This window comes from Necator americanus, chromosome V, assembly GCF_031761385.1.
Source record: "Necator americanus strain Aroian chromosome V, whole genome shotgun sequence".
Taxonomy (NCBI): Eukaryota; Metazoa; Nematoda; class Chromadorea; order Rhabditida; family Ancylostomatidae; genus Necator; species Necator americanus.
The window spans coordinates 8,308,277-8,334,954 of record NC_087375.1 but is presented as its reverse complement, the minus strand read 5'-3'; the positions used below and the strand labels follow the sequence as shown (position 1 = coordinate 8,334,954).

Genomic DNA, 26,678 nt, shown 5'->3' with positions numbered 1-26,678 from the left:
GTACTTGTTTTTCACAAAACTCTCATTACATTTGACCGGTAATGACAGACGAATGTACTCCATAGTGGCTTTTTCGGAAGGACCGCCTTCGGTGAGAGTGGCCTAAAGGTACTACGGCTTATATTCATTTTCTGAGAGAGCGTACTCTACTTCATCTTTGTAGTAGTCTACTGGAAGTATGTGAACTGCTTCTTTTTCTGAACTGATAAAAATCTAAATGGACCTTTTGAGTAAGCTTCAGACATGGAGGGCTATTGCCTGTTGCTGGGATTCTAGAAATTTCCAACTGAGATCCAGCGCTGATATCTTCGAACCGTGCAAGCCGCTTGGCATACCACATAGGCATCGAGCGATACATATTTCTGAAAGAAAGAAGAAACCCAATCTGATGTTCGACAGGTCGTTTCTGTAATAACTCCCCCAAATAACCAAAAACCCAATGCATTCAAAAATATTGCTTAATGGTACTCACACACAGAACGGTTCGTATCCTTCTTGCAGACCGCATGTCGTAAAGAACTTCAAGGAATTGCTTTGTTGGCCAAAGTTGAGTCGACCTAAACAAGAAGAATGGATAAAACCAATCGCATCGCATTTTCAGTAAAACTAGAAGGAATAGGAATAATCGGTATTTGAAAAAAAAAGAACGGGTGAAAGTTTCGTCACTATAGCCTAGTCGAACTTTTACCTTTCTGACCACTTCCTAGACTCATAGCTGGTACCAAACCGTCACCACACATAACGTTGTCGAACGCCATCTCAGAACCGGATGGATCCTGGAATAACGTTTGTTGGAGAGGACCATCTTTGTATGTCTATGAGCGTAATAGAAAAAGAACAAAGCAATTCTGAAAGAAAATACAAAAAATACACTCACCAACAGCAATTCTCCATTTAGAGAGAAACTAATGGTCCGGTCGTTAAGATCCAGAAAGCAACCGACAACATCACCAATCTAGAAAGAGTCAAGCTGCAACTTGATTCAAAAGATTTCTTGGAGGCTTCGGATCCTAAATGACAAAAAGAGCTGAATTTGAGAATAAACCTTCCACTCCTTTCCATAGCTTTCTGCTCCTTGGTGCCACTTGCGTCCCAAAAATCTGCAAAGCAATCTCTTAGGGCATTACAAAAGCAAGAAAACAAGAGAAACTCTTTACAAACTCACATACCCATCAAATGCATATCCACGATCATCTTGTCCGAGCTGAATGTCTGGCGAAGCACCGACATCCATCCAACCGATTTTCATGAATCCAGCCGTAAGGATCTCGAACTCGAAGTACCTGAGATTGCCAACAAATTGGCGGTACTAACAATGGTTCAACAAAATCCCCTAGTGTAAGTTATTTTGGAATTTCAACGTCTCTAACGTGTTTGTGATCAAAAAAGTGTTTTTCAGCATAAAATGTCGCCATGAAAAAGGTATTTTGAAACTGAGTATATTTCTAGAGGATACTTTCCGAAGGTTATAAATTAATAGCAGGTTGGCAGTATTTACCGGCTTCTATTTACAAGACGTACTATTAGGAAAGAAATTGATATTTACGACCTTAATTTACATGACTAACCATTTCCCAGCTGTCACAGCATAGGTGGCCTCAGCTCGGTAAGTTCTCGTCACATCCCTGCGGGCTCGCATTTCTTTCTCAGCCACTTAATTGATACATTATTTATTTCTGTACATGGATGAACGAAAATAATTCTAGTGTGTTCATATCTAGAATCACATCATGTGGTTTATTTCAAAAATGGAACCCAGGAACTTCCATCTGATTAGAATTTCAGACTACAAAACTGCTCAAAACAACTTAAATACCAGAAAAAACGAGGCAAAAACAAAATTACTAGATTGAAGAAAATAAACCATTCAAAGATGGAAAAAGTCGTACATTCATCGTGTTCATGAGCTGGTGGCTCGACAAAAAGGCCGAAAAGCTGCAATGCTCGCAAGTTCTCTGCTGCAGATTCCTAAACAAACATTAACGTGCAAAAGGTGGAACCTTTTAGATAACTTATACTTTAACAATTAATTTTCACCCAAACAAAATCATTGTTATTAGGTTTCTAAATTAAACATGCGAGAAGACAAGATTTTACTCTGTTTGCTTCCTTTATTCGATTGTCGACTTCCTCGTAAGGTACCAGATGGGGCGACCGTTTTTGCGTAGAATCCACGAACTAAATGTGTTCCTGGTTTCTTTAGAAACTAGAGCAGATTTGCATTAACTTGTACTTGTCACACACCTCATTTAGCCCGAAAGTCCATCCTCTCTTGATCTTCTCCCTTGCCCACACATTATGGGTGTTCTTAGCCAATGCTTCAATCAGTGGATTCACTTCCTCTGGCAAAGTGATCTCATGAGTATCTAAGGGCTGGGGCTTGTAGCCGTTTGGCTGTAGAAAGCTGCAATTCCATTATTTACTTACAATTCATCCAGAAGAACGACAAAATTTCCCACTTTTGAGCCAGTCTGACTGGTCGAAGCCTTGTAGGTGGGTTATCAGTGATGAGGTGGAAACCAAGCGCCTCTATGGTTTTCATCGTATCCAGTGCCAAATTGATGTTGTACTGCTTTTCTGTTGTCGGTAAGCGATCAAATGATATGAGACATGGATGTTTCCGTTGCGTTTCGGAGCGTGTCTGTTAAACGTTTAATAACGAAAGAAATACGTATCATTTAGGTTTAAAAAGCAGTAAACCGCTTTCTATCTACCTCTCCATAACTCCATCCAAGTTCGATTTTTCTCATAGCCCAAAGCTCGTGGAGGTTTTCAGCAAACTTCTGGTGAATTTCGTTAGCATGGTGGTGAAGTACAACGTTGCTAGAAGTGGTTCTTACTATTGATGAAATTACTTGAATTGTTAGTCTAAGAGGGATATTTTTCTCCATCAACAATCATTTTTTGGTCACAGCAATAATGATTTTACTGTATCCGGTGCCGAATGATTCTGTTGCCTATCTATCACTGTACGACAACTATGAACGCCTTCACCAACCCTGAATTCTAAACTATGCCAGCCAGACTAACCTAATATCCACTGGTTGCGGCACAAAAGGCTCGATACTGGAGAAAATTGTTGCCGGCCCGCAATAGATATTTTTAGGTAGCTCTCCGAAGGAAAGGCAGTCTGATATCTGGAAGTGATACAGTAGTGGTTTGTGGGTAATCATGCATTTACTACACATAAACTTTTCGAACGAAAAGCCGCAAGGATCATGTTGGATTGCTGCGTATTCGTAGGAAAGTTTTGGTTCTTAGACCCACGATAGCCCATTTTTAATGAACTGAAACAATGTAATTCAATACCTGAAGGTCTCCGCTAACTGCTTCTACTACCGCCGAGAATCCTGGAGGTGGTCCAAAACGTAGGCGTCCTTGGTCTCCTCCGAAGATAAATCGGCAACTACAAGATATTAAAACAGAATGGAAATAAGGATTTCCGAAAACATTTGAAGAAATATCTTGTGAAAAAGCACTCATCCTCACCTCACTTTTGCGCTCAATGACATCACAGGGAAGAAATACCCGTCAATATTAAAATTTCTGTAGCTAGCACCCACATCGCGTCCATTAACGGAGAACCTTACAAAAAAAGATGTTTGATACCTCTCTGTATTTTCATAGTAAGTTGTTCGAACCTGATTTCAGGCACGTTCAGGTCCAGTGCACATCCCACAACATCTCCTTTTTCCAGTTTCTTTGGTGAGACAACTCGTCCCTTCCCGGCGAAGAACACACATCGTCCATCAAATGCGTAGGAGTAGAAGTCATCTCCAACACCATTGCATCCCCACCTGAAAGTTTGAGTGGTTTTAAAAAGAACACATATTGCTAATAGAGCATGAAAGTTTGTGTAAATCCCAAAATTTCCGGATGAGAAGAAGTTCTTATCTTCTTTTTGTCTTAACAGCACATACAAATATGCCCAAACACATACCGTATCTTCGCAGGAAAACACGCTATCAACTATCTACTGGACAGAAATTCCTTCTCAAGGCGGCTGGCCCCCACAGAAACACTTTTAGGGCAAGTGAAGAAAAGTATAAGGAATTACTTGTCGCCAGATCCAGGAAACGGTTTGAAACCAACGCTATTCGCCCAACCAATCCGCAAATAAGGATCCTAAACCGAAGCATTTCAGCATGAAAAAAAGACACAATCAAGTTGAATGCCGTCAGTTAAACTTGCCTCTTTCGTCATATTCTCAATGTGTTCCACTTCAGCCTCGAAGTACCACCTACGAAATAACGCTGAACCTTCTACTACACCAACTAGCACATTCGGCATCATACTGGAAAGTTCACAGCAAAGTATTCGATTCTGTTGTTCAAAGTAGGTATTTCTCAGTCGAAGGTAACTCAGAATTTGTATCTTTACCTGCTCACGTGATCTCTCATTGCAGTTTGCAACAGTAAATCTTTCTCCGGTAAGAAATAGGCAGTAATGAGATTCTGACTGCTTCTTACTGCCATCCCATTTCCCTCGCACAGTGAAGACAACACATCCAAAACCTACATAGAAAAGATGAATCTTGATGTCATACTTAGATCCACAGTAACTGCGATAAAACACTACCACAGTGCAAGTGCTGGGTAAAATGTGGTTGGTGAGGGGTGGCGCACTCAATGACGCCCTTATTTCTGGAAGCAAATAACTAAACCAATTGAGGCCTTAAGACCTGAGCATTAGTCTTAGTGGATTTATGGCATGCAAGCTAGAGTTAGCCAGAGAAAAAAAGTAAGATAGAGCGTCCAGAAATGGGGCACCACGGGGTGCCTACTCCTAACTATTATACATTTTCCCCGCAAATGCTAAACTGTCACAGGAAAGGTTGAAAAAATAGACCAAATAATAAAATCTTATCAAAAGTCTGTGATATACAGGACATATCAGGTAGCATAAAAATGAACTCACTTTTGGATCTCGACCCACTTTCTCTAATAGCGAAATAACAGAACGAATATGTCCTTCGTTGATCATATTTAGAGCTTCTGGTGATTCGGTAAGCACACAGTACAAAACATCCAGGATTCCTAGATGGTAGAATGAGAATAAAAAGCAGACGGTAGCAGAAATACAAAGAACTATTTTGGGGTTTAAATTGTGAAGAAACGCTACAGTTGGTGCTCACATAGCTAATTTACCAGTTTCCAGAAATATCTGTACTACTTTTTTCCTTTGTCAACAAAGGCAAACTCGAAACTGATATTCCACTTCTAGATTCAGAAATTTTGCGCACATAAAATCGCACTGAAGTTGAATAAGTAAGTCTGGTAACTTTGCTAATGGAAAATATCACTATAAACGACCGTGCAGAACCGTCTAGAGCTACTACGTTTACTTCCAACCTTCTCTCTTTTACATATTCTTTTCAGATGAACACACTTTTCCTTTTGCCTACGGAACCAAAACAGTACATCTTCAAAATCTTACACACCTTCAGCTGACTGTGGATTACTGAGGCGACCGAAAAGCCAATCCAGACGTTGTGCAGCAGCAAACTGCGCGCAGTTGTAGTGATTTCCCTTGATCATTGCTGCTACCAAAAGATATAGATAGGTAGCTATTTCTTCCCACATCATCTGTAAGCATTGAAAAGTTTGCATTGAAATACGACTCCTGTCATAGACAGAAGTACATAGAAGTGAGACCAAATGGATCTGATTAATGGAGCAGTTGCGTGAGCGGAGGGACCCTCCAATCATGCTACAGAGTGGAGCACGGGGTCCCATTTTGAATCTGAACTCCTACGCAATTGCACCACCTGTAAAGTTCTTTTTACTCCACTCTATATAAACTGACATGAGTCTCTTCCCCGATGAGACCCGCAAAATCTGGCAATGATTCCATTTGGGAGAATTTATCAATGGTATCCAGAATCATGTTTAGAACTCCTTCTTCTTGGAAAAGGTCTTGTCTAGATCGTAAGGCACGCAATCGATTCTGCTTTACTTCGAATTCTGCAAAGGAAAAGTGAAAATTCTCTAAAATTGAAGAGGTTTAGGAAGAAATAATACAATAGACGGGTGTGAAATCACCTTGCTCATCTTCTGGTTGTGAAAAGTACTCAATCAAATCCTCCATAAGCTTCAACACCTCATTCAGATCCACTCTTGCCCAATCTTGTGATTGATGACCCTCATTTTGGAGAGCGTCGATTCCCCTGCACAAGTGCATTCATTCATTACTCTAGTGAGTATTTCACAAGTATTTTAAAGCACAGAACTGACTTCAAAAATCGGTTTAGAACGCTGGAGCATTTCCGTATGACTCGGGCAGATTTTGATTCCTCTTCCAGTGCCATAAAGAAGGTATAGCAGTCATCCATATGACCATCTTTGAGAGCAACAGCTTTCTTTTCTTCAACCTGAAAACTCTAGTAGCTCATACATTTTCACAAATTTCGTTAAATGGCTACAAAAATCCAATTGATTCTACGATATCTGGTTAATTTCACTTCTACCTTAGATCTCCGTAAACTAACCCCTTACAAATTCAAAAAAAAGATGCTATTTTTGATTGCACAAGAGAAAGGCGGTATAATCGGGTCGAAACGAAATGAAGCTCAGTACAGTTGCATAAGCGGCTGCACTAGAAGTGGGACGGTGGGACGTCAGGATTGAGGTGGGACCCTTGTTAGCACCACTCATCCCTCCAGCTTGTGTTGGATCGACTTCGGGGGCAGCCGCTTACGAAACTCCATCGAATTTCACGTCGTTCTGACCATGCCGCCTTCCTCTTGTGGATTCAAAAATGACACTATTTTTCAAATTTTTCTCGCAAAAAAAAGGACTTCGTTGCAAATAATTGAAGAAATGGTGCACTCATTAAATCAATCAAGAGAACTCATCGATGACACTCATCTGTCGCCAACTAACCTTTCCAAGACCTTTTTTGGTGACTTCAGAGGTTTGATAAGACATCCAGAGTTGCGTTTTTACGTGTTGTATGAAAGCGTTCGTTTCACCATACTGAATACATGGTGTGCCCATGCCTTCCTCCTCTTTTTCATCGAGCATTTGCTTTTTCGGGTCCTAAAGCGAAACATTCAGAAAGAAGCGTCAGAATTTGAGAAAAAGAACTAAGCTTAGATTGAAACTAAGAGAATGAAGAACATAGCTAACCTTATTCTGACACATCACAAAAGCTGTGAGGTCAAAATCAGCCTTGTCTTTATGATAAAGTTGCACAGCGTTCTCTATTACTCCGAGGTATCTGAATAAGTTATAAGTCGTATTCAACTAGGAGGATACTAGGCTGCGCTCATAAAGACGGCCTAATTATCTTAACCTCTTACCGTCCACTAGTGATATGTTTGATCCTGAATAGTTGTTCCCATCCAACCATTGCACCGTGCCATTTCATGCGAATTAACTCGATTCGCCATAAAGATCTAGCCTGATTCACTGCTGCACCTCCTTCGTAAATCACCATGCTGAAGTACAGCGTTGAAGGATGAAAATAATAACATGCAATCTTTTTGGTTTAATTTATGTACACCTTATAGATTCAGAAGAAACAAACAAGCTCACTTATGTTGTGGATGTTCGCTCCAGTTCTCTGGAATCGTCAAGCATTCGTCGTTACCGTGGAATAACCGCATAACATCGTTTCCGAATACATAACCTTAACAGCAAAAATGAAGTAAAATCACCATTAAACAAATCAAACAAACTCAGGAAATTGTTGAAGAAAAACTCAAGCAATATGGGATGACGACAAATATTTCCATCACAAAAAGAAAGAAAGTACGATGAAATGACATAGAGGAAGTATTGATGAACATGCATAGTACCTCAGAAAGAATTTTAAGACAAGACAACAAAACCGAAGTGATCAAGATGAGAGGAAAAAGCTGAGGAGCCAAAGTAGGAGCTCTAAGGTATACTCCTTCTTCCCAGACTGGAACTATCAACAAGTGCCGTTTTAGTCCTGATTTTATTGACAATCTACCAGAGTTGGTTAATCAGTAGCTTGTAAGGAGCCTCCCTAACTAATCTATGTATCTTTCCAAGCCCATAGGTAGAATAGGCAGAAGCCAAAGGGGTATATTAAGGAAACTTAATTTTGACAAAGAGAAGAACCAGAAAAAAGGAGGGGTGAACCTCTCCAAGAAGATAAGCGCAATGTAAGAAACCAACACAATCGTTTTTGTCGAAAATGATCGTACTCCTACGGAAACGAGCACCAAAAATTAGAGCTCGCCAAGAAGAAAAGAGACCGTTATCTTCTTGTTCTTTTTCATAGTCGTGTGTTTATCTTAGACACTCACTTAAGGTTACCTTAAATGGTGGATTTAGTTCCACGCGAGTGCAGGAATGCAAAAGTTACGTGCATCACGGAAAAACGTCCAGCTTTCCACTTAACTTATACTACTTATGCCGCATTGCACCACAAATCAAAACAGTTTGAGCGGATCGTGTATCAGCTCCTCTGTTCATTGATTCGGCTTACTGAACAGTCAAAGAAACTCATAGTTGGTAAGCTATGAGCTTCTTTTTGGTCCGTAAAATTGAGCTGCTTCTTTTAAAACACAAACCATAGAGAAACTAGCAATTTTATAAAAGGGTCAAAAGGTATAAGTCAAGAATGAACCACTTTTTTCACAGAAAAAAAAGGAAACAAAGCGTACCCATATTCCTAGTGCGCACACTTCCAGAGCTCACACTTTGAATATTCCATAATGTTTGGTGAAATGACGCGATGACCATGTATCCTTTACTGTATGCCATATGCTGTAAATTCATATGTACCCTTCTCTAATCCATAAAGAAAATAAAGTAGAACTTCTTACCAAATAACGCTCAGTAGCCACACTGACAAGGATGATGTCATCTCCAACGCGGACTTTCTCTCCTTCGGATCGTTGTTTGGAGGCTGGATGAATCGTCCACCAGCATGCCTCTCCTGATTTAATCATACTCGTTTATACTCTACTATCTCCGTTCATGCTATATCTGAAGTTTCATCAAACAAACCTTCGTTCGTTTCTTGTACTCCCACGTCAAACGCTAACTTGTCATTGGAAGAGCAGGATGAGAGGCAGGCGAGATACTGAGATTAGTCCGGTTACTGTAGGATTTCATTCCCGCAGTCGTGTCCGGACGACTTGACTCTTGGCGCAATTGCGGAACAGGCCGCGTATTCGAAATGGGACGAGAGGACGTCGCTCATCCATCGCAGTTCGATTTTACCTGAGAAGGTCCCACCACGAGCGCGCGACCGGCTACGCAATTACACAGTAAGCCAAGTCGTTTTGACTCGACTGTGCGCTGCTCTGTTCATAGTAAGAAACGACGACATACAAGCAGTGAGTATCGCCTACCATTTCACTCTGCACATGTTTCAATTGAACGGCATGGCCGTAAAGCAGAGTTTTATGTCCGCCAGCGCCAGAGGCAGATTTCTGGAAGCAAGTAGTAGTGTTAGTGCGGAAAGCTTCTCATAAATCTATATTTCCATTTATCCATCTAATACCATGAAATTTCCATCTCTTCTAAGTTTGGTGTTTCAAAATCCGCGCGGCGCATTTTTTTCTTGTTCAAATTTGTGGATCTTATGAATATTAGTTATGATCGGTTCAAAATGACATGAAGATCGGTGCAGTTGCGATAGGATTTGGTGGGCGGTTGCGCTAGAAACGGTGGGTGGAGCGTAGCGTTTACGAGTCAGGTGGGACCCTTGCTAGTGCCACTCATCGCTCAAGTTCGCGATGCTCCCACCATGATTTCAACCGTGAGCTCCACCCATTAATTGAAGCGAAGCCGCTTTCGCAACTGCGTTAGCGAGCTTCAGGTCGTTTTGACCTAACTGCAGTCTTCTATGGATAAAAATAAAACGATGGTAAAAAAGTTTGTGTTCCTGGCATCAGTACTTATGTTTGCCCGAACAGCTGCAACACCTGCGCTGAGGTCCGCAGACTCTGCACTTGACCGGTGCACCTCTCAAAAACCTGACGCAATGTGCGTGCGCAGTGTGCGTCGCGGTCACTCGGATAAACATAAGTAGCGCCATGTGAACAATATCCAGAATAGACCAAAGATTCTAAAAAAACATAAGAAAGTAACAAACATGTTCCGAATCGGCTGACATCATTTCCTGTAATGCTCTCATCGATAGCGCATTGTCAATATAGAGCATACAGATAGCAATATCGGGTGGAATATCCTAAAAAAAATAAAACTTTTGATGAAATTGCGAGTAAAGTAGATCAAAATCCTCGTCCCCAATTCCAGTACTGACCCTATCGGACACATTTTCCAAGGTGCACATCCTATTCCCGAAACCTTCCGTGCAAAGGCATACACGTTCGGAGCCAAGTACACCATCTCGATTATGTGATGTTATACATGAAAGGCATACGATGTCGCCCTAAAAAATAAATACATTGTAGCACGCAAATATGGAAATGTTCCTGAGAGTACTGTATTTTAGTGCGTAACCCCCCCCCCCCCCCACAGGTTTCGTTCTCTTCTTCTAATTAACATAATTTTAGATTTCAATTGGTTTTTCATTTCTTACTTTAAATTTTGGTCCAGTTTATTCTAGTGCAAGGCAACTGTAGATTAAAATTTTCTACACCATAGTTTTTTTTACATATTATATATTTAATATTTATTTTTTTATATTTTTTGTTTTTTATTTTTGCATATTTTTGACACCGATATTGTTGGTATTGTTAACATTTGCTATTTACAACCCCAAAAATTCATCTCTTCAAATCTTTTCGTTGTAAAATCGTCGACAAGAAAAGTTACACTTGCATTAAGACCACTAAGACCCTCATAGTGCAAAACTTAACAACGGTTATTTGCCTCTAAAATGAATAGGAATGACCAATAAATGTGGTTGAGATAACTCGTCCAGAGAAAAAAAAATGAAAGTACTATATATCACATTACACACACCATAATATCCACAATATCTCGGAGTAAGTCGTTAAGAGACGAAATTTTCGTTCGAATAACGAGGCAGTGTACTGGAAACCTCACGACGACTCAAACCATTTACCAGATGTATGTAAATCTTACAAGGATTTTCAAAGCTTTGTGTGATTTTTTTTTCAAATAGCAAAGCAGTGCAGTTATAAATCGCCCAGGTTCACGTGGCCGCCTAATGGTAGTGAGTTTTATAAAAATTTTCAAAAATACATATAGTTTTTTTTTCCTAGGATCTAATAACTTGGATGAAATTCCAATCAATAAAGAACGGCGGGCGGCGACCATGAAAGTTCCGATGCGGAAATCCCTTCCATTCCATAATTATCGTCATCGCCATGCCGTAATTCTCTTAGTTTAAGACATATATTCGTTCGTACAGCTGGATCCAAAAGTGTTCAGGAAAACTCTCATGAAACCAGAAAAACCACATGAGTCATGCCCTTGAAGTCTACTCAGATTTTTTCTCATAAAAATATCATACAAGTGATTTGATTGAAAAAAAAAACTATTTAAAAAAACACTTGTCTAGAAAGTTACAAAACAACATAAATTGTTATTGAAATTGGAATTCGACGGTCGCATATTGTTTTTATATTTGATTTTTTGCCTGTTTTTTCTTGTTTTATATTATAATATTGCTCTTTTTGTGGTTGGAGAAAGTCTAATAAATTCGGAACCAAGAAATAATGAAATAAAGAAATATAATGTAATATTGTAAAAACTTAACTGTTCCCTTACTCCTAACCTTAGTAAGAGAGCAACAGAGGTCATAGTCGAAGTGGAGTGGATTTCTAAGATTTTCTATTAGTCTATATGGTATTGTACATAATTGGCTCTACGCGTATTTTTGTGATTATTGTTTATTTATTATTTATATTTATTTATTATTGATTAAATGATTTATAATACTAATACTTATTTATATTTAAATGATTTATAAAAAAAGAGTAATGATTTCAGTACTAAGACTCAATGACAAGACTAATTTCAATCCGGTGAGCGAAAAGCTTCGATTTCTTCCCGCCACTACATTTGGCTCTCTTGTACCTTAGATGCCACCTTTATTATTTATTTGATTCAATTAAATTAATTTAACTTATTAAATCTACTTTTACAGTAGGCAAGTGAGTAATCAATGTCAGTCTTTTGAAAAAAGAAACGAGGTCCACTTGGGTATCGTGCTCTACTAAAAACTGTTTGACATTTTGTAAACGTAGTTAACTATCTCACCTTGGTAACATACTGGTAATCTTCACGATCATCGCCTAGTGAATCGTAGTCCATTTTTATTAATAAATAAAATAAGTTGTTTTCTGGCGACACATAGAACTAACGAAGAAATGGCTATATTTCGCCTATCATACTGGAATAAAAAAATGTAAAAATTGTACGAAGTATTTAATCCTCTAGCTTTTTCTGAGAAGAAAATATTCAAAAGACGTTTTAAAATAGATATTCTGACGTAAAAAATGAGGTGTTTCAATACGTATAAAAGGTTAAAGAAAGTTCATTAATGAAAATTGAGGTAGGGGAGAAGATGACTACAAACTTTCAGGCCACAATCTACTCAGAGTAGCAATTAATGCACCATCGCTACATGACAACATCAGTAGTATAAAGCAGTGCTGAGTGACCAACAATAAAGAAAAGAACAAGTTGTGTTTGATGTTATAAAAGGGAAATAACGGATAAAAATTGAAAAAAGTACATGAAATGAATGAATGCATGGATGAATGAGTAAATGAAAGAATGGATCAATGAATGATTGAATGTATGAACGGATGAGCGAGCGTATAAAAAATAAATTAAGTGAAAAGAGAAGACAAAGGGAACTAATGGACAAAAATGAATGAATGGCGAATGAATGGATGTTGAATGAATGAAGGGGGGATCAGTGAATGATTGAATGGATGAACGGATGAGCGAGCGAGTGTATAAATAGTGAATTAATGAATTTACGAATGAATGAATGAATGAATGGATGAACGAATGATTGAATGAACGAATGAGTGAATGAACGAATGAGCGAGCGCCCAAATAATGAAAAAATAAATAATGGTTCAGTGAAAAGAGAAGACAAAGGAGAAGTTATGGACAAAAATTGGAAAAAAGTGATTGAATGGCGGATGAATGGATGGGTAGATGAACGAGCGACTAAGTGAATTGAGTGAATGAGCGATTGAACGAGCGTATAAATAGTGGAATCAGTGAAATGAAAAATAAGAGAAGAAGTAAATAAATTAGAGCGGATAAACGAATAGTTGAAGAAACAATTGAAACAGTTTTGATTCGAATTTTTTCCCAGAAAGTATGCTTGCCATTTTTCAAAACAAAAAACAAACTAAGCGATTTTAGTCGTCCGGAGTGGTGTATTTACGTAAATAAAAAAAAACTTTCCACTAGGAACAATTATTACGGAAAAAAAAGCATTTAGTGTATAATCTATAAAGAAGAAGAAGAAAAAGAAGAAGCTCAGGAAGAATCTGAGGAATAAAGGTGCCGTAGTTAAATAGTTAATGATTACGCAAGAGGTTTATTATGGAAAAAAATTATTTCGGATATTTTTAAGCATTGAAAAAAGGAGTAATCAGTGCTTTAAAGTCATAATTAAATCGTTCAAAATAGTTCTGAGTAGAAAGAAAAAAATATCCAAAAAAAAAACAAAAAGATGTTGAAGAAAACTTTGCAAGAAAAACAAATATTTAGAACTGGAGCATGCTGGAAGGCTGGCGAGGATAGGTGTTATCTGTGGCTGCTCAAGTGGTTCGACACGCGAGCTGCCGTAAGGCCTCGCTCGGCTCGCGGTCACACAAGTGTTTATCGTTGTTCTTGATAGGTGGTGGGATCGTAGTCGTATCGGGCGACCACGATAGCGTTTTGGCGAAGCTACGGATGGACTCAAGAGAGATCTAATTCCAAACAAGTTGGAAATTCGAGAAGATCAGCAGAAAAACATTGTAAAAACTAAGTCATACACAGTGAGAATTTCAAAATGCCATTAAAATAAAATAATTTTCACATTTTTTAGAGATCACTTTATTCATATAGAAAATATTCCATCGCATTGGAAAAGTAATAATATTTCCTAGTACTATAAAATTACTGCTTTCCAGAATGAAAACTCACATTTCCTACTTCCTTCCTTGGTATTCATTCAATTCGTAAACGGAACTTATCAGTAAAAAAAATTAATAAAAAAACAAATGCTTGAGTTTATTGAAAATCAGAGAAGTTTCAAATCGTGCACAACTCAAGCCTCCATTTGAAATCAACAAAATCAGGAATGGGTTGATTTGAAAGGCTTCGATGTAAAAGAACAAAATGCATAATGTAGGAATTCAATTGAATCAGGGACTACGGGTCGTCCAAGTTGAACGAATATGCCTTCCTTAACCTAGGACGAAGCGAATGTGTTAAAATCGAGTGCAGATCAATGAATTGATCCCAGATGACGTGATCGAATCGTGATAAATTTTCTTCCCTTCATAACACAATGGCTTTTTCAAGGAAACGCTCTTTTTTACACGGTTTTTAAGTGGATTTAAATGCGTCACGTATGATGGATGATTATGATGGAAAGAGGGCAGATGACCTTTTTGTTCTTACCGCCATCACAATCCATATATCACCTGGATTGCACACTTCTTCAGAGAAGAAAAAACCAAACTTGATGAGATGGGATATAAATTCTCTTCAGAATAAAAACCCACTTTCCTAAAGTCTTTCCATAAAATCCAAACAAGATGCTAAAAATCCTTTCGTTGCATCTGACTTCAGAAGCAAGAAAAGTTTCCATTCCTTATAAATTCAAAATTCAAGAAGATCCCAAATTCCAAAATCCAAAGATTCCAAAAATTCCAAATTCAAGAAGAAAGAGCAGAAAGAAGAGAGGATTAGGAAGAAACCAAAACAAAATTGAAAAAATTACCTCAAAATTAAAATTAAAAGCTAAAATCCGCCCTTCTATTGTATATGACGTCGAAGGAAAAAAAAGAAGAACAATTTCCATTTCTTACAACGAAATTCAGGAAGAAAAAAGTGAAGATTATGGGAAAATTAGAAAAGAAGTGAAAAAATTACCGCAGTGTCCCTTATTTTCCAAAAAAAATCAAGATTTACAACGAAATAAAACAAAAACTAATTCTAGTATTGATTCCAACCAGAGCATAATACATTAGGACGCTATCTGATCAATCATCGAACTCAACCTTATTGATTTTCTATAGCATCAAATCTCAAATCTTCGTTCACAGTTTAAATGCAAACAAAATGCTGGGAATCAAACAATTTCAAGCACAAAACTAAATAGATTCTGAAGCATTTCCTTCTCGACGTTAACTTCCATGCGGAATTTTTTTTTTTCAAACCACACGCACACACATCTATGTCTAGTAATTTTTTCCCAGAAATTTTTTTAGTAAAATTTTCGCGGTTTCATTTCCTGCCTTTAAGGAGAATAGAAGATCGCATGCTGTTTCCATGAATCTGACTACAATAGGTCGTGCAGAGCAAGCAGTTCTGGAGAATATCCTGACTTTCAGGCTGATGAAACCAGAACAGGTTATTCTGCTGTAAAATTCCTAAGAAAAGATAATCGGGTTCTTAGCGAAGCTCGGTCCTGAGACGTCTGTGTGTGCCTGTTCCTTAAACGTTGTCAAACTAAGTTGGGTATACGGTAGAGCGAAGAAATTAATTAAATCCGTCATAAATCGTTATGAAAACATTTTAGAAACTAAAATAGAGTCTTCTGCCTGGGTTTAATGAGGAACTTATGAGATTGTAATCATGTAGCTTCCCTAGATGTACTGGGAGTTTGTGTTGGAGCGAGAGAAAAAATTCTTGACCAAGGATTGCTCTCTTTCCAAGCAAAGAACGCTACCTTCAATGTCGCATATTTTTGCCTATGGAAAGAAAGGAGCAAGAAAAACATTTTCAAATCTTTCATAGAGAAATTTCACATAAAGCAAAGTAATTCCGTATGTTCGTTTTAAAGGATACGACGAGAGCGGAATGAGACTCACAACATTCCAATAAAATTTTATTACGTAGAAGAGGATCACACGCCAGATGAGCCTAAAAATGAGGCGAAAGCCTAAAAATGACGCGGTAGTTCCACGCGGCTCCTGTTCTTTTCATAAGAATTCAATCTAAAGGCTGATTTAGTGAGGAAATCTGAGCATGGATTCTTTGAGAAAATTCGGATTTGTGGAAGAATGAACAACCGGAAAATAGGATTAACCCTTTGACGACAGTATACTTTTTTACGTATCTGAAGCCAATTTTCTACTTTTACGAGTTATATTTGGACAAGGAAATAATAATACTTAGAAGTAGTAAGTAGTAGGTTCTTAAAAAATTAGGTAATCATAAAGAAATTACTATTGAAAGGTGTGCGGCTCACTGCTGAGCCACTGTGCTGTCAAAGGGTTAAAAATAGATACCATATAAAAAATATAAAAATATAAAATATAAAAATATAGATGAATATTTTTTTCCCTCGATATAATCTAGGAAATGGATACATTCCCAATTTCCTAAGTAATTCGGTCGGTCCTCTAGGATTTTGGTTAGCCGTAAAGCAGTAACCGCCAGATGTCACAGAAATGAAAAGTGCACAAGTTGCGAGGTCGTTTCTCTATCCGTGAATCCATAAGTCATTGCTAACGGATAGTTTTCGCCCTAGCAAGGGATCCGTTCATAGAATGGCAGGCAGCATTGTCAACATTAATAAATACTACATAAAGTAAAGTTTTAATCACGTATGAGTTAGTTGTGCTGAAAATATGGAAACATTAGGTCCTAAAATCGAATGTTCTGGATTATTTTAATGGGGAGTAGAAAGAAAAGAGCGAGAAACTACTTACGCTCTAATATTTCTATTTCTAATTTTTGTTTTACTTTTTTCCCCTAATTTCCCGTGCTAAACTAAGGAAAAACTTAACAACGATGGATTTTTCAAGATCCATATTGAAGAGCTATTTGAGAGAATTTTAAAATTCCCAAAGTAATCGATATAACTGGTACGTTGCAACTATTATTATGAGATGAGTTTAATTACGCGAAATAAAATCGTGTTTAAGTTAACGCGGTACATTTTCTTCAAAAAATGTAGCAATTAGTAGCATAGGCGGAAGATAAAGCAGTTGTGTGGTTGCAGACTTAGATGATATGTGATGGATATGGTGAGAACTATGTAGAGTGCGCGACGGATACATATTTCAGCTAAAAACAAAAAAAAATTACAAAAAATTACTGAAAACAATGGGTGACTGTCCCTAACATGAGAATAAGGCTGATTACAAGAAAGAAAAACATTTTGCACCACTAGGTAACACGGAGAAGTTGGTTATCCGTGGGAAAATAATTGTAGTGCAATTGCGGACTTGTGAATTACACTATGGATTTCTCACAATGTTCATGGTTTTGTGTGAGAAAAAACCTTGTGTAGTTACGCGGTTGAATTGCTTTTGGAAAAGAATGGACGTTCTAAGTAAAATTTAGGGAAACTTAACAAAACCATAGAAAAAAAGAAAAAAGTAAGCGATGACGAAGAGGTGAAAAAAAAACACGTGAAAAATTGTAAAACTCAAAGAAGTGACTTCATAAACTTCATTCATTAGGAATTATACTGCAGCTAATCAACACATGCATATGTTGAGTGCTAATTAAAGGGCGAAAAAATTCACCGCAGATATAATTGATAGATGAGGCAACTAATTACATACTCTCTCCTGCCTCCTCTACAGCTACCATAAAATTTGGCGAATTTTCTGGCCACGAAACTAATAGCAAAATAGCCACAAAAGTATTCAGGTTTACATAAAATTCAGAATAAACACTACTAACCACAGTACTATTTTTATCATGTGACATTCTTATATATAAATATATTTTCCATTTATTGCTTTGTATTATACTCATAATTTTCTTATATATATATATTTATTATGTTCATTAGTTTTCTACTTATTTACATATTTATATATCTTAAATGTAATTCTTTTATTTGTCCATATTTTATGTATTTCTAAAAAATTATCTTATAATAATATTTTTAGAAGAGCTTCCTCCTTTTCTTCTTGCTACGCTTAAAAATCTAACATTCTCACAATAAAGAAGTAAAATATAAATAAATATAAAATATAAAACCGCGGATTTTCCTTAATACCACCACTCTAAACACATACACACACATAGGATTATTCGAGTTTGAGCTATTTCTTTGTAAATATAATTGTACCGTGTGCTGTAACATGTTCAAGAGTAGTTTAGAAATTAACCTTGAAAAGTTCTCAGACTTCGATATCCGAGAGTTCAGGATGTAACAGAATGAAAATGCTACGAAAATTTAGAGAGCTTAGGGAAAAAAATCAAGCAGCTATCCTGAAAATTCCCTTCCCCGCCTCCTAAAAAAAACAGAGGGTAAAGCGATCGTTTATGAAAATTTCAGAACAATTCGTATTTTGATTTTTTCACAACTCAACGAAGACTAATAGGACTTTCAGGCAAGTTTATATGTGTTAACTTATATATTTATTGTTATTTGTATTTGTCTTGTTCACGTTGCTTTCGGTTCACGTAATCATATAGAATTTTACTGGAAACACTGCAACTTTCAGTATATTAGCATTATTTCGTTTAGAATTCTGCTTAGAAGAAAGAGAAAAACGTGAGAAAAAGAATTTAATTTTTTTCTGTTTTTGAGGAGGGTATTTTTTTCATTGGTTTTCTGGCTCTGGAAGAAGAATTAAGCATGGATAAATTTGAAAAAAAGTAAAAAAAAATACAACTGGAACAGGGCAGGGTTCTCAAAATGATAATAGTAATATTCATTCCCAGGCTTTTTTCGCTCGGATACATCACGCGAATCCAAAAAGAGGGAGATACCGTTGTGATGGTACATACATAGCAGGAAAGCAATGGCCTCATGCTCGGCGCAGGTGAACACGCGACGAGACCTGCACGCTTATGTTACTGTAAACACTTTATCGTCGCTTACATTCCTTTTTCTATGTGTAAACATCCGATAAAGGTCTTCTATATGCTCTGAGAATCTCAATATTTTGTTATGAGTAATGGGAAAGAAACGAAGAGCACGCATCGACTTAAAAAAAGAATTTTCTCGATAAAAACCGTAGCGAACACTTCCAGGAGGAAATAAGCAAAATAAAAATACAAGGTAAAAAAAAGGAATTTTCTCCATAAAAACCGTATCAAACTCTTCCAGAAGGAAATAAGTAAAATAAAAATACAAGCTAACGAAGAAAAACTGGTCAATTTTTTTACCTAAACGAATTAAACCACTAAAATTACGAGACAATGAAATAGAGTAAAATACGACTGATAATGTGAAAATTTCAGGAGCGGAAAAAAGAATATACCAGAAGAATTCCGTTTTAAAGCCTTTATAAAAATTCTTACGTAAGTAAGAACAGTAAGAACGTGAAAGACACCTAAAATTTAATTACTTACGTAAGAATTTGTGAAGTAACTAGAAATCCATTTCTAGAAAATTGTGAGGAAGAGAAGAGAACGGTGAGAAAATGAACGTAAAACTATAATTTTAACAGAAAATAAAATGAAGTGAAAGACAGCAAAAAATACTGTTGAGCTTTTCAATGGAAATTTCTACGGCAGTAAATTCACTTGTAACTACTTCCTCTGGTAGTGCAAACGCATCCGAGAGAATACTAATTCATCAACGACTCCAGTCGTAATGCGATATGCACAACCGATGAGCAGTTGCCCACACGATGCCGAGAGCGAATAGATGCGTGAAAAACTGATGTCACGATGAGATTATTCAGCAGATGAAGCAATTTCTTCCAAGAAAATTCTGCTATTTTCAGAATTTCCTATTCTATTCAGGTAAAATACACGAAGAGAACGATTCTACACTTGTATATAATTTTAAGAATCTTTAGATCTGATTGCAAAGCCTGAAAAATTTTTTACTATTTCCTATTCTACTTAGGCAGAATACATCAGGTAAAAAACCTTGCAAAGAGATTGAATGTTTTTTTTTTACAAAAATACATAATGTTGATGCGTTTCCACCACGAAAAGGACTGCGTCAGGCCCCACTGACAATGTCTTTGCCGACTTTTTCTTAACTATCCTGACATAGACAAATGTGTTTTTTTCTTTTTGGTGCACTATCTGTGTATGCGAATAAATAAATAAATAAATAAATGTTTAAAAATTTTGGATCTCATTGTAACGTTTGAAAGAATAACTTTATTCTGTCGCTTATACTTATATTTTTATTAACTAAAATTTTTAAATTGTACAATTGAAAGCTAGAATCAAGGATAAACACAGCAGGTAGTCTTCAAAAACTAAAAACAAAACCGAAAAATTAGGTGTTTAAGGATAGAAAAAGAGCATAAGAGAAAAGCAAGGGATGACAAAAAAATGATTTGTTGTTTTTTTTTTTGAAGCTCATTATACGTCATTTTCCTTCTTTAGCAAAAATCCCCAAAAATTATGCGGCTAATCTAAGCGAAATCCAGCTTGAATAATCCTTAAAAATGACGTCCCACATTTTTTGCACTTTCCCTTCTTCTTTTCCTTCTCTTAAGCACTTCTTTTATTTTCGAAGAAGATTATTCTCCAGAAAGTTCTCATATTTCATTAATTCCTGGTGCTTTGCTTTCACAAAGTGTTTGATTGTGGTTCAGATTTGAAGTCGGCAGGAGTTCTTACCATTTTCTCTTTTTGGTTTTGCTTTGATATCTATTCGGCTACCTTTATTTTATTTCTAGTATTATGACCCTAACGATAAAAATATGTAGCTGTAATCAGATTTACAGTAACGACACTAGAGTAAATAATCAAGGTAGAAGTAGAAGAAAATGCTAGATCTAATGCGAAATTTCCTTAATCTATGACAGCTGAGATCTATGCAGTAGAAGAACACTCTCGATCGCTTTCATTCTATCTCAGTCAGTCCAACTTTTTAAATCCTTTCCTTCTGTTCCTCTTCTTCATTCTAATTTTTTTTGTTGTTCTTATGTCATCTTTTCTCATATGTCTATTGAATTCTCATATGATCAACATCATTAAAGTAATTATAAGTAAAGAGACATAAACAGTTAGAAATGTTCATTGTTTCTTAAGTAATGTAGCGAAAATGTCTGTACGTGAATAAATAAATAAATAAATAAACAAATAAACAAATGTAGCTATGTAGGTTCGTAGATGTAATTTGGAAGGAAAAAACCTATTCCAGGGGAAGGCAAGGAAATGAAGTTCAAAAAAGAACAGGAGGAAAAGGTGCCTAACTGATGTGGAAAACAATTCGATTCACTCCTATCACTGGAACAAGTAATTATAACTGGAATACTTTGTATGCTTCGGAACAGAATCAGAAAGACTCATTTAAAAACTCAAATTAAATTCAATAAAAAAAAACTCTCAGAAAAAATTCAGGTAGAATTCAAAATTGAGGAAATTATAAAGCTTAATGTCACCATGGCAGTGTTTTTGTCGGAAAATAGTCTCAAGCATGTTCTGGCTGAAACAATCCGTCAAAGGAACAAGGACATGGTTCAATACACAATAGAAAATTTCATTTTGTTCCCAAATGAACACTGGACCGAGGAAAGAAAAGGAGGACTTATTTGGAGAAGTTCCAGAAAAAGATAATAGAATAAGTAAGGGATATTCAGACGAGGAAAATAGATGACGTGATTAGGTGAATAGATGTAGGGTACTTGCATCCAGGTGAGTTCGATGACGTCAGATAAAATCCTAGAGAACGGCTGGAGATGTTAGCGTGAGGAGATGACCGCAGCGCTACTAACTCCTCCTCGTCCACTTCATTAATCACTCCTAATGGTAAATCTGCAGCCGCTGGAGTATGTGTAAAGTCTCGTTATCCTCTTTTGGACTCTTTGCTCGATGGTGAGGGTGTTAGTGAGATCGAAGGGAGAGCGACGAGATTGAGGCACGAGAGCCACACGGCACTCTTTAACCCCCCTTCCTCATGGCTCTGGAACATGCGTCCGAACATAACATCCGAAAGGAGCCAGACGCGGAGAGAGTAGAGATCAGATGGCAGAAATTAGCTGTGGGAGACGATAATGCGTGAAATGAGGTGAGAGAAGCGTAGAATTTCCAGAAGAGGACGTGAAAGAAACATCGATGAAATAAGGTTATTATCTCTGAATTTCGCAAGGATTAGAAGGAAGCTTCAGGAGAAGAAAAAAACTCCGATGATAAATTGGCGTGCTATTCGTGGCCGTGATATGTTCAGTGGGTTTCGACGTTCAGCAAATTGCGAATTCAAATACGAAGCACGCAAAATTATGGAGGACAGAAGGCCACGCCTGCACCACGAATGAAAAGTGAGCTAGCGGCGCTAAGAAATCGAGATCGAGGAAGAAAGCGAGGGCATGCATGTACGCGCACGTACGCGCACAAAGACTTTAGCAGCACAAAAAGAAAATTACATGGAAAAGAAGTAAAGCTGTAATGTGTGCACTTCACTAATGGATCATCCAAGTAAGTGCATGAAATTACATTATAAATTCGTACACATCCACACTCACATACACCTACATACGCACACGTACGCATACATACGTACATACATACGCAATTGTGCAGATGTTCATCGGTTTTCATGGGTTTCCTGGATGAATTATGTATGGTTTACTGCGGCCAAAGGACATATGTATGTATGTATGCGTTAGAAAAATGTTATTTGTTTTCTGACAACGAGAGAAAACGAGATAACACACGGGAGAAACAATGAAGAAAAATAGATGATTGATCGGGAAAAAATTAGCCAGCCAGCAGCAAGAATGAAATATTCTGCAGTCCTGTAAATAATGCAATGGTTTAAAGCCACTTTATTTTTCAAAATAACAAAAGTGGGAGAGTTTCTGAATCTATGATACACTGGTAATTTTATATTTATATACATGTTCTACTTCTCTACAATCCTATCACATCCTTCTGACAAACTTTCAATACTTCCGTTTTAAAATTCACTCGATTATGAGGAAAAATATGTACGCTTTGAGAGAAAATGAAAAAAAAACTGCATTATTTCTGTGATGATCCAAAATTGAGAAGCAGGAGGAATATTGCTTTGAAATACAAGAGAAAAAACTAACAGACACAGACCAATCGACTGAATTATTACAAAATCTAAAAAAAAGCTTTCTTTTTTATGTCACTGTGTTTTTTTTTGAAAATTAAAACTTTAAAACTGCTAATAATAGTGATATCTAAAGCCTGTAACCAAAACGTTGTGCGCATTAAAATGAAATTCGAAACAATGCCACGAATCCTAAATAGATCCTAGATCAACACCGGAGATAGTACATTTTGTGGAAATTTTTTAGCTCCTAGAAAATTGCAGTATTTTTACATTTTAGCCCTATGAGATACTTACCAAAATGAGAATTTCTGAAAAAAAAAGTTTTTTTCAAAAGATGAAACATGTGTGACTATTGAAGAAGAACTGAATAATAGTTATTTCCTGCATATTTTTATGTTTATGCATGTTTTCTACTTCTTTCAGCACAAAAATACGCTGCAAGAAAGTAAAAATCTTTTTAAAAAATAAAATCTGCAGCGGTTTTTGATTAGACGTCTTTTTTTCAGAAGGAGCATTTGCTGGGAGGTTTCGTATCGCTTGTGTGTATAACATATCAGCTTGAATGAAATATTCTTTCATAAATTCTCAAAATATCCTTTCTAAGTTTTCCTGTAGCAAAAAGGTTTTCTGTTTTTGAATAAATCACTTTTTTGTTTCTTTCATGAGAAGTTTTTCCCGAGATATTCTTAAAATGTAATTTTTTTTTCATTTTCTTCACTCACAATTAATAAGCACTTTAATTTGTTTGATTATGGCTATTTTCCCGAAAATTCCACACGTGCAAATTTTTCTACAATGATTTTTTTAATTTTAATAAAATTTTGTTTAAATTGAAAATATATCTGATCCGTACGTGTTCTAGCATTTAGAGTAGCACAAACATATCACATTTATTTTTTTTTATTTTTTCACACGTTTATTTTTACGGATTCATTTCCTCTCAACTTCTAAATCATTTCTTTTTTTTTTAAATATTCACGTATGTAAAAATATATGAGCAATAACGGTAGTATCTGCATAGAATAAAATGTTCCAGAAATTTTTTTAATATTTCAAGAAAGGCACGATGACAGCGGCATCTTTTCAAAATTTCTTCGCAGGTCTTCGAAGCGTTTCGACTTCCTCCAAACAATATGGTGCTAACGAGCGCAATTACACTTCTTTTCCATTTCTTTTCTTCCTACCAAAATTGACGCAATGCAACGTCATAAGCCAGCCAGCCATGTGGTGATTAATGAAAGAAAACCCAGAAAGTTTCCGGAGAAAGAGGGGGAAAAAAGAGGGGTGCTGCCAATCTTAGGCGGATTAGGCAGCTATCCATTTCTAGAGCGGCCGACCTGCAATTTTAATCGTTTCATGAATCGTTCGAGACATTTTAAACCAGTTATTCTCGTAGGGGAACAGATTTCGGTGAATGTAGAGCTGAAGGCGGTTGTTTCTCGATGGAAACGGCCACGTAGAAGAGTGAAAATCCATAGATTTCCTTAATTAATTCACCTATGAAGATGAGGATTCTCTTCCTAAGGGATTTTTCTCGAGAAAAGCTGATTAAATATGCAAGTTCGTGCTCCAGATAGATTTCCCTGATGAACAGCGTGTGACAGCATCAACTTGTATACGTCTCCTATTATAATTTATTAAATACCCATCAATACTGGAAAATTTCCTGACTTTTTTTCGAAATGACAGCTGAATGATACGCGATCCAGCATGCACGATGCCTAGATCGATGAGCGCCGCATCGTCGCTGGTTATCGCCCTTATCATTACTATATTTTTGAGAAAATTTAAATCTTAAAAAATTTAAAATAAAATTTAAAAAATAAAATTGAATCAAAGTTAATAGATTTAAAAAAAATAAAATTTAAAATTATTCTATCATTATTTTCCTATAATTTTCCCAAAAAAATTCGATTTTTTTTCTAGTGAGCAAATTTGCTCAACGTTCCGCTCTTTCAAACTAAATCCAAGTTCCAATAAAAAAATAAAAATAAAAATAAAAAGACCATTTCTAGTTACCGAATTTTTAAAAAATTGTAATTCGAATATTCATTCGAATACGCTCTTCGATTAAATGTACGGCTGTTCCCGTATTTCTTTTTGTAAAAATGATAAAATTGGAAATTATTGATAGTAAAAGTAAACTTCAGTTATAAAAAAAATATTTAAAAAGATTACTTTGTAGTAGTATCTATATTCTAAAACATAAATACGTATCTAAAGTTTAAATTTTTTGTAGAAATGCTGTTACGCCCTATTCAAACTCCTCATTGGATTTTTTCTGGAAAAATCACAATAATTCTTCCACACACTATTAGAACGTAAGCTTCTAGTTAAATACATCCGTCTCCACAACAAGCCGGTTATTTTTAGTCATGGCACCAAGTTCAAAAACCAGGATGGAAAACTGAAAATGGATTTCCTAGTAGAATTATATTTTGCGGAATGATCTACAATTATTGTGACGTTATTTTTAAAAATTGATTCCACCTGACCGGATAATTTTGTTTAGGCATGCGTTACGTTACGTTACGTTACGTTACGTTAGGAGAAGATTTTCAGCGTCCATAATGGAGCTATAAGTTAACATTTTCACGATCATTTACGAAAAAAAAACTGTTTAAAAAGAACGGTTTTTCACACACATAATTGAACCAAGTTTTGCTTCAATACGTAAAGTAATTTTTTAAAAAATATCGAGGGAAAAAATTCCCTAGAGAAAGTCCCCTAATTTATTAGTAAATAAACCGTTTTTCGTGAGTATTGGAATAGAATTTCAAAAAATAGTACAAAAAAGAATAGGAATTAGTTTTAAATTCAAGGTTTGAAAAAGAATTTTGGAAAAAAAAACAATTACGGAATTCTGTTAATCGCAGACAACAGTCACATACTGGTGCGCAGTAACCATTTCATCATATCTCTTAATATTGCATTTCTGTTAATTTAATAAACAGAATAAACTGACTGAGTATACTTAATACTATAAATTGATCCCTGTTAGAAAAATTCACAGAAGTTTTTCGAACTATAAACCTTCAGTTCTTTTTTTTTTGCTATTGATAAGTATTGTATGAAAACGTGCTCTACTCTAGAACTCCTGACACAATTTCAATGCGTTGTATGGCGTTCGGGTTTCTCTGCTTCGGTTTTTCCCATCATGACTGAATTAGCCATAGGCTAAAAGCGCACATGTACTCACCGTTCTCAGAAATGAGACGTCATCCTGCTCTCCTCCGGATGTTTCTTCCTTGTCTGCCATTTCTTAGCGCATACCTAGAAGTAAATAAACAAGTTACAATAGTTCATTGCTAATATCGAATAATTATACTCGAATATTCGAGAGCGAGAGAGACATTCGACAATATTCGATGACTTTTTTTGATCCCGAAAATATGGAAAGGAAAGAGAAGGAAATAGGAGTTAGACAAGCGGAGAAATGGATAGAATAATTAGAGAATGGTCAATGCGGCGCGACGTGTATCATTGAAATATTTGAAAGAATTTGAAAAAAAAAAACAAGAAATGTAAGATTTGTGATTTTCACAGATCCGGGTGGATTTACTGAAAGCAGCGCCTTTTCTCGGGCTTTGACAAGCAGCAAGTGCTCAACATAAGTAAAAGCTTTA

The 26,678-nt window shown here is 36.4% G+C and overlaps 1 protein-coding gene across 4 annotated transcripts in view; it reads right to left on the bottom strand.

Moving 5' to 3' along the window:
* Positions 1 to 26,311, bottom strand: part of RB195_013289 (uncharacterized protein) — a gene marked incomplete at both ends in the record, with an annotated part of 59,074 nt that extends 32,763 nt beyond the window's left edge. For 3 of the 4 annotated variants that reach the window (XM_064203037.1, XM_064203035.1, XM_064203036.1), the window contains 36 exons: positions 5 to 102; positions 224 to 362; positions 473 to 557; positions 689 to 776; positions 878 to 955; positions 1,046 to 1,100; positions 1,170 to 1,283; positions 1,569 to 1,653; positions 1,890 to 1,968; positions 2,098 to 2,178; positions 2,245 to 2,404; positions 2,460 to 2,641; positions 2,715 to 2,823; positions 3,031 to 3,137; positions 3,310 to 3,406; positions 3,490 to 3,585; positions 3,642 to 3,797; positions 4,058 to 4,125; positions 4,192 to 4,294; positions 4,381 to 4,514; positions 4,918 to 5,036; positions 5,441 to 5,585; positions 5,806 to 5,963; positions 6,042 to 6,166; positions 6,234 to 6,370; positions 6,882 to 7,037; positions 7,128 to 7,218; positions 7,301 to 7,438; positions 7,536 to 7,629; positions 8,636 to 8,738; positions 8,798 to 8,910; positions 8,982 to 9,057; positions 9,329 to 9,409; positions 10,075 to 10,170; positions 10,246 to 10,374; positions 26,252 to 26,311. In XM_064203037.1, coding sequence (XP_064058916.1) covers positions 5 to 102; positions 224 to 362; positions 473 to 557; positions 689 to 776; positions 878 to 955; positions 1,046 to 1,100; positions 1,170 to 1,283; positions 1,569 to 1,653; positions 1,890 to 1,968; positions 2,098 to 2,178; positions 2,245 to 2,404; positions 2,460 to 2,641; positions 2,715 to 2,823; positions 3,031 to 3,137; positions 3,310 to 3,406; positions 3,490 to 3,585; positions 3,642 to 3,797; positions 4,058 to 4,125; positions 4,192 to 4,294; positions 4,381 to 4,514; positions 4,918 to 5,036; positions 5,441 to 5,585; positions 5,806 to 5,963; positions 6,042 to 6,166; positions 6,234 to 6,370; positions 6,882 to 7,037; positions 7,128 to 7,218; positions 7,301 to 7,438; positions 7,536 to 7,629; positions 8,636 to 8,738; positions 8,798 to 8,910; positions 8,982 to 9,057; positions 9,329 to 9,409; positions 10,075 to 10,170; positions 10,246 to 10,374; positions 26,252 to 26,311 — 3,935 coding nt within the window. Of the gene's footprint in view, positions 1 to 4; positions 103 to 223; positions 363 to 472; positions 558 to 688; positions 777 to 877; positions 956 to 1,045; positions 1,101 to 1,169; positions 1,284 to 1,568; positions 1,654 to 1,889; positions 1,969 to 2,097; positions 2,179 to 2,244; positions 2,405 to 2,459; positions 2,642 to 2,714; positions 2,824 to 3,030; positions 3,138 to 3,309; positions 3,407 to 3,489; positions 3,586 to 3,641; positions 3,798 to 4,057; positions 4,126 to 4,191; positions 4,295 to 4,380; positions 4,515 to 4,917; positions 5,037 to 5,440; positions 5,586 to 5,805; positions 5,964 to 6,041; positions 6,167 to 6,233; positions 6,371 to 6,881; positions 7,038 to 7,127; positions 7,219 to 7,300; positions 7,439 to 7,535; positions 7,630 to 8,635; positions 8,739 to 8,797; positions 8,911 to 8,981; positions 9,058 to 9,328; positions 9,410 to 10,074; positions 10,171 to 10,245; positions 10,375 to 12,173; positions 12,228 to 26,251 lie in introns of those variants that run through there. The other variant, XM_064203038.1, reaches the window with a different exon arrangement.
* Between the last annotated feature and the right edge of the window lie 367 nt (positions 26,312 to 26,678).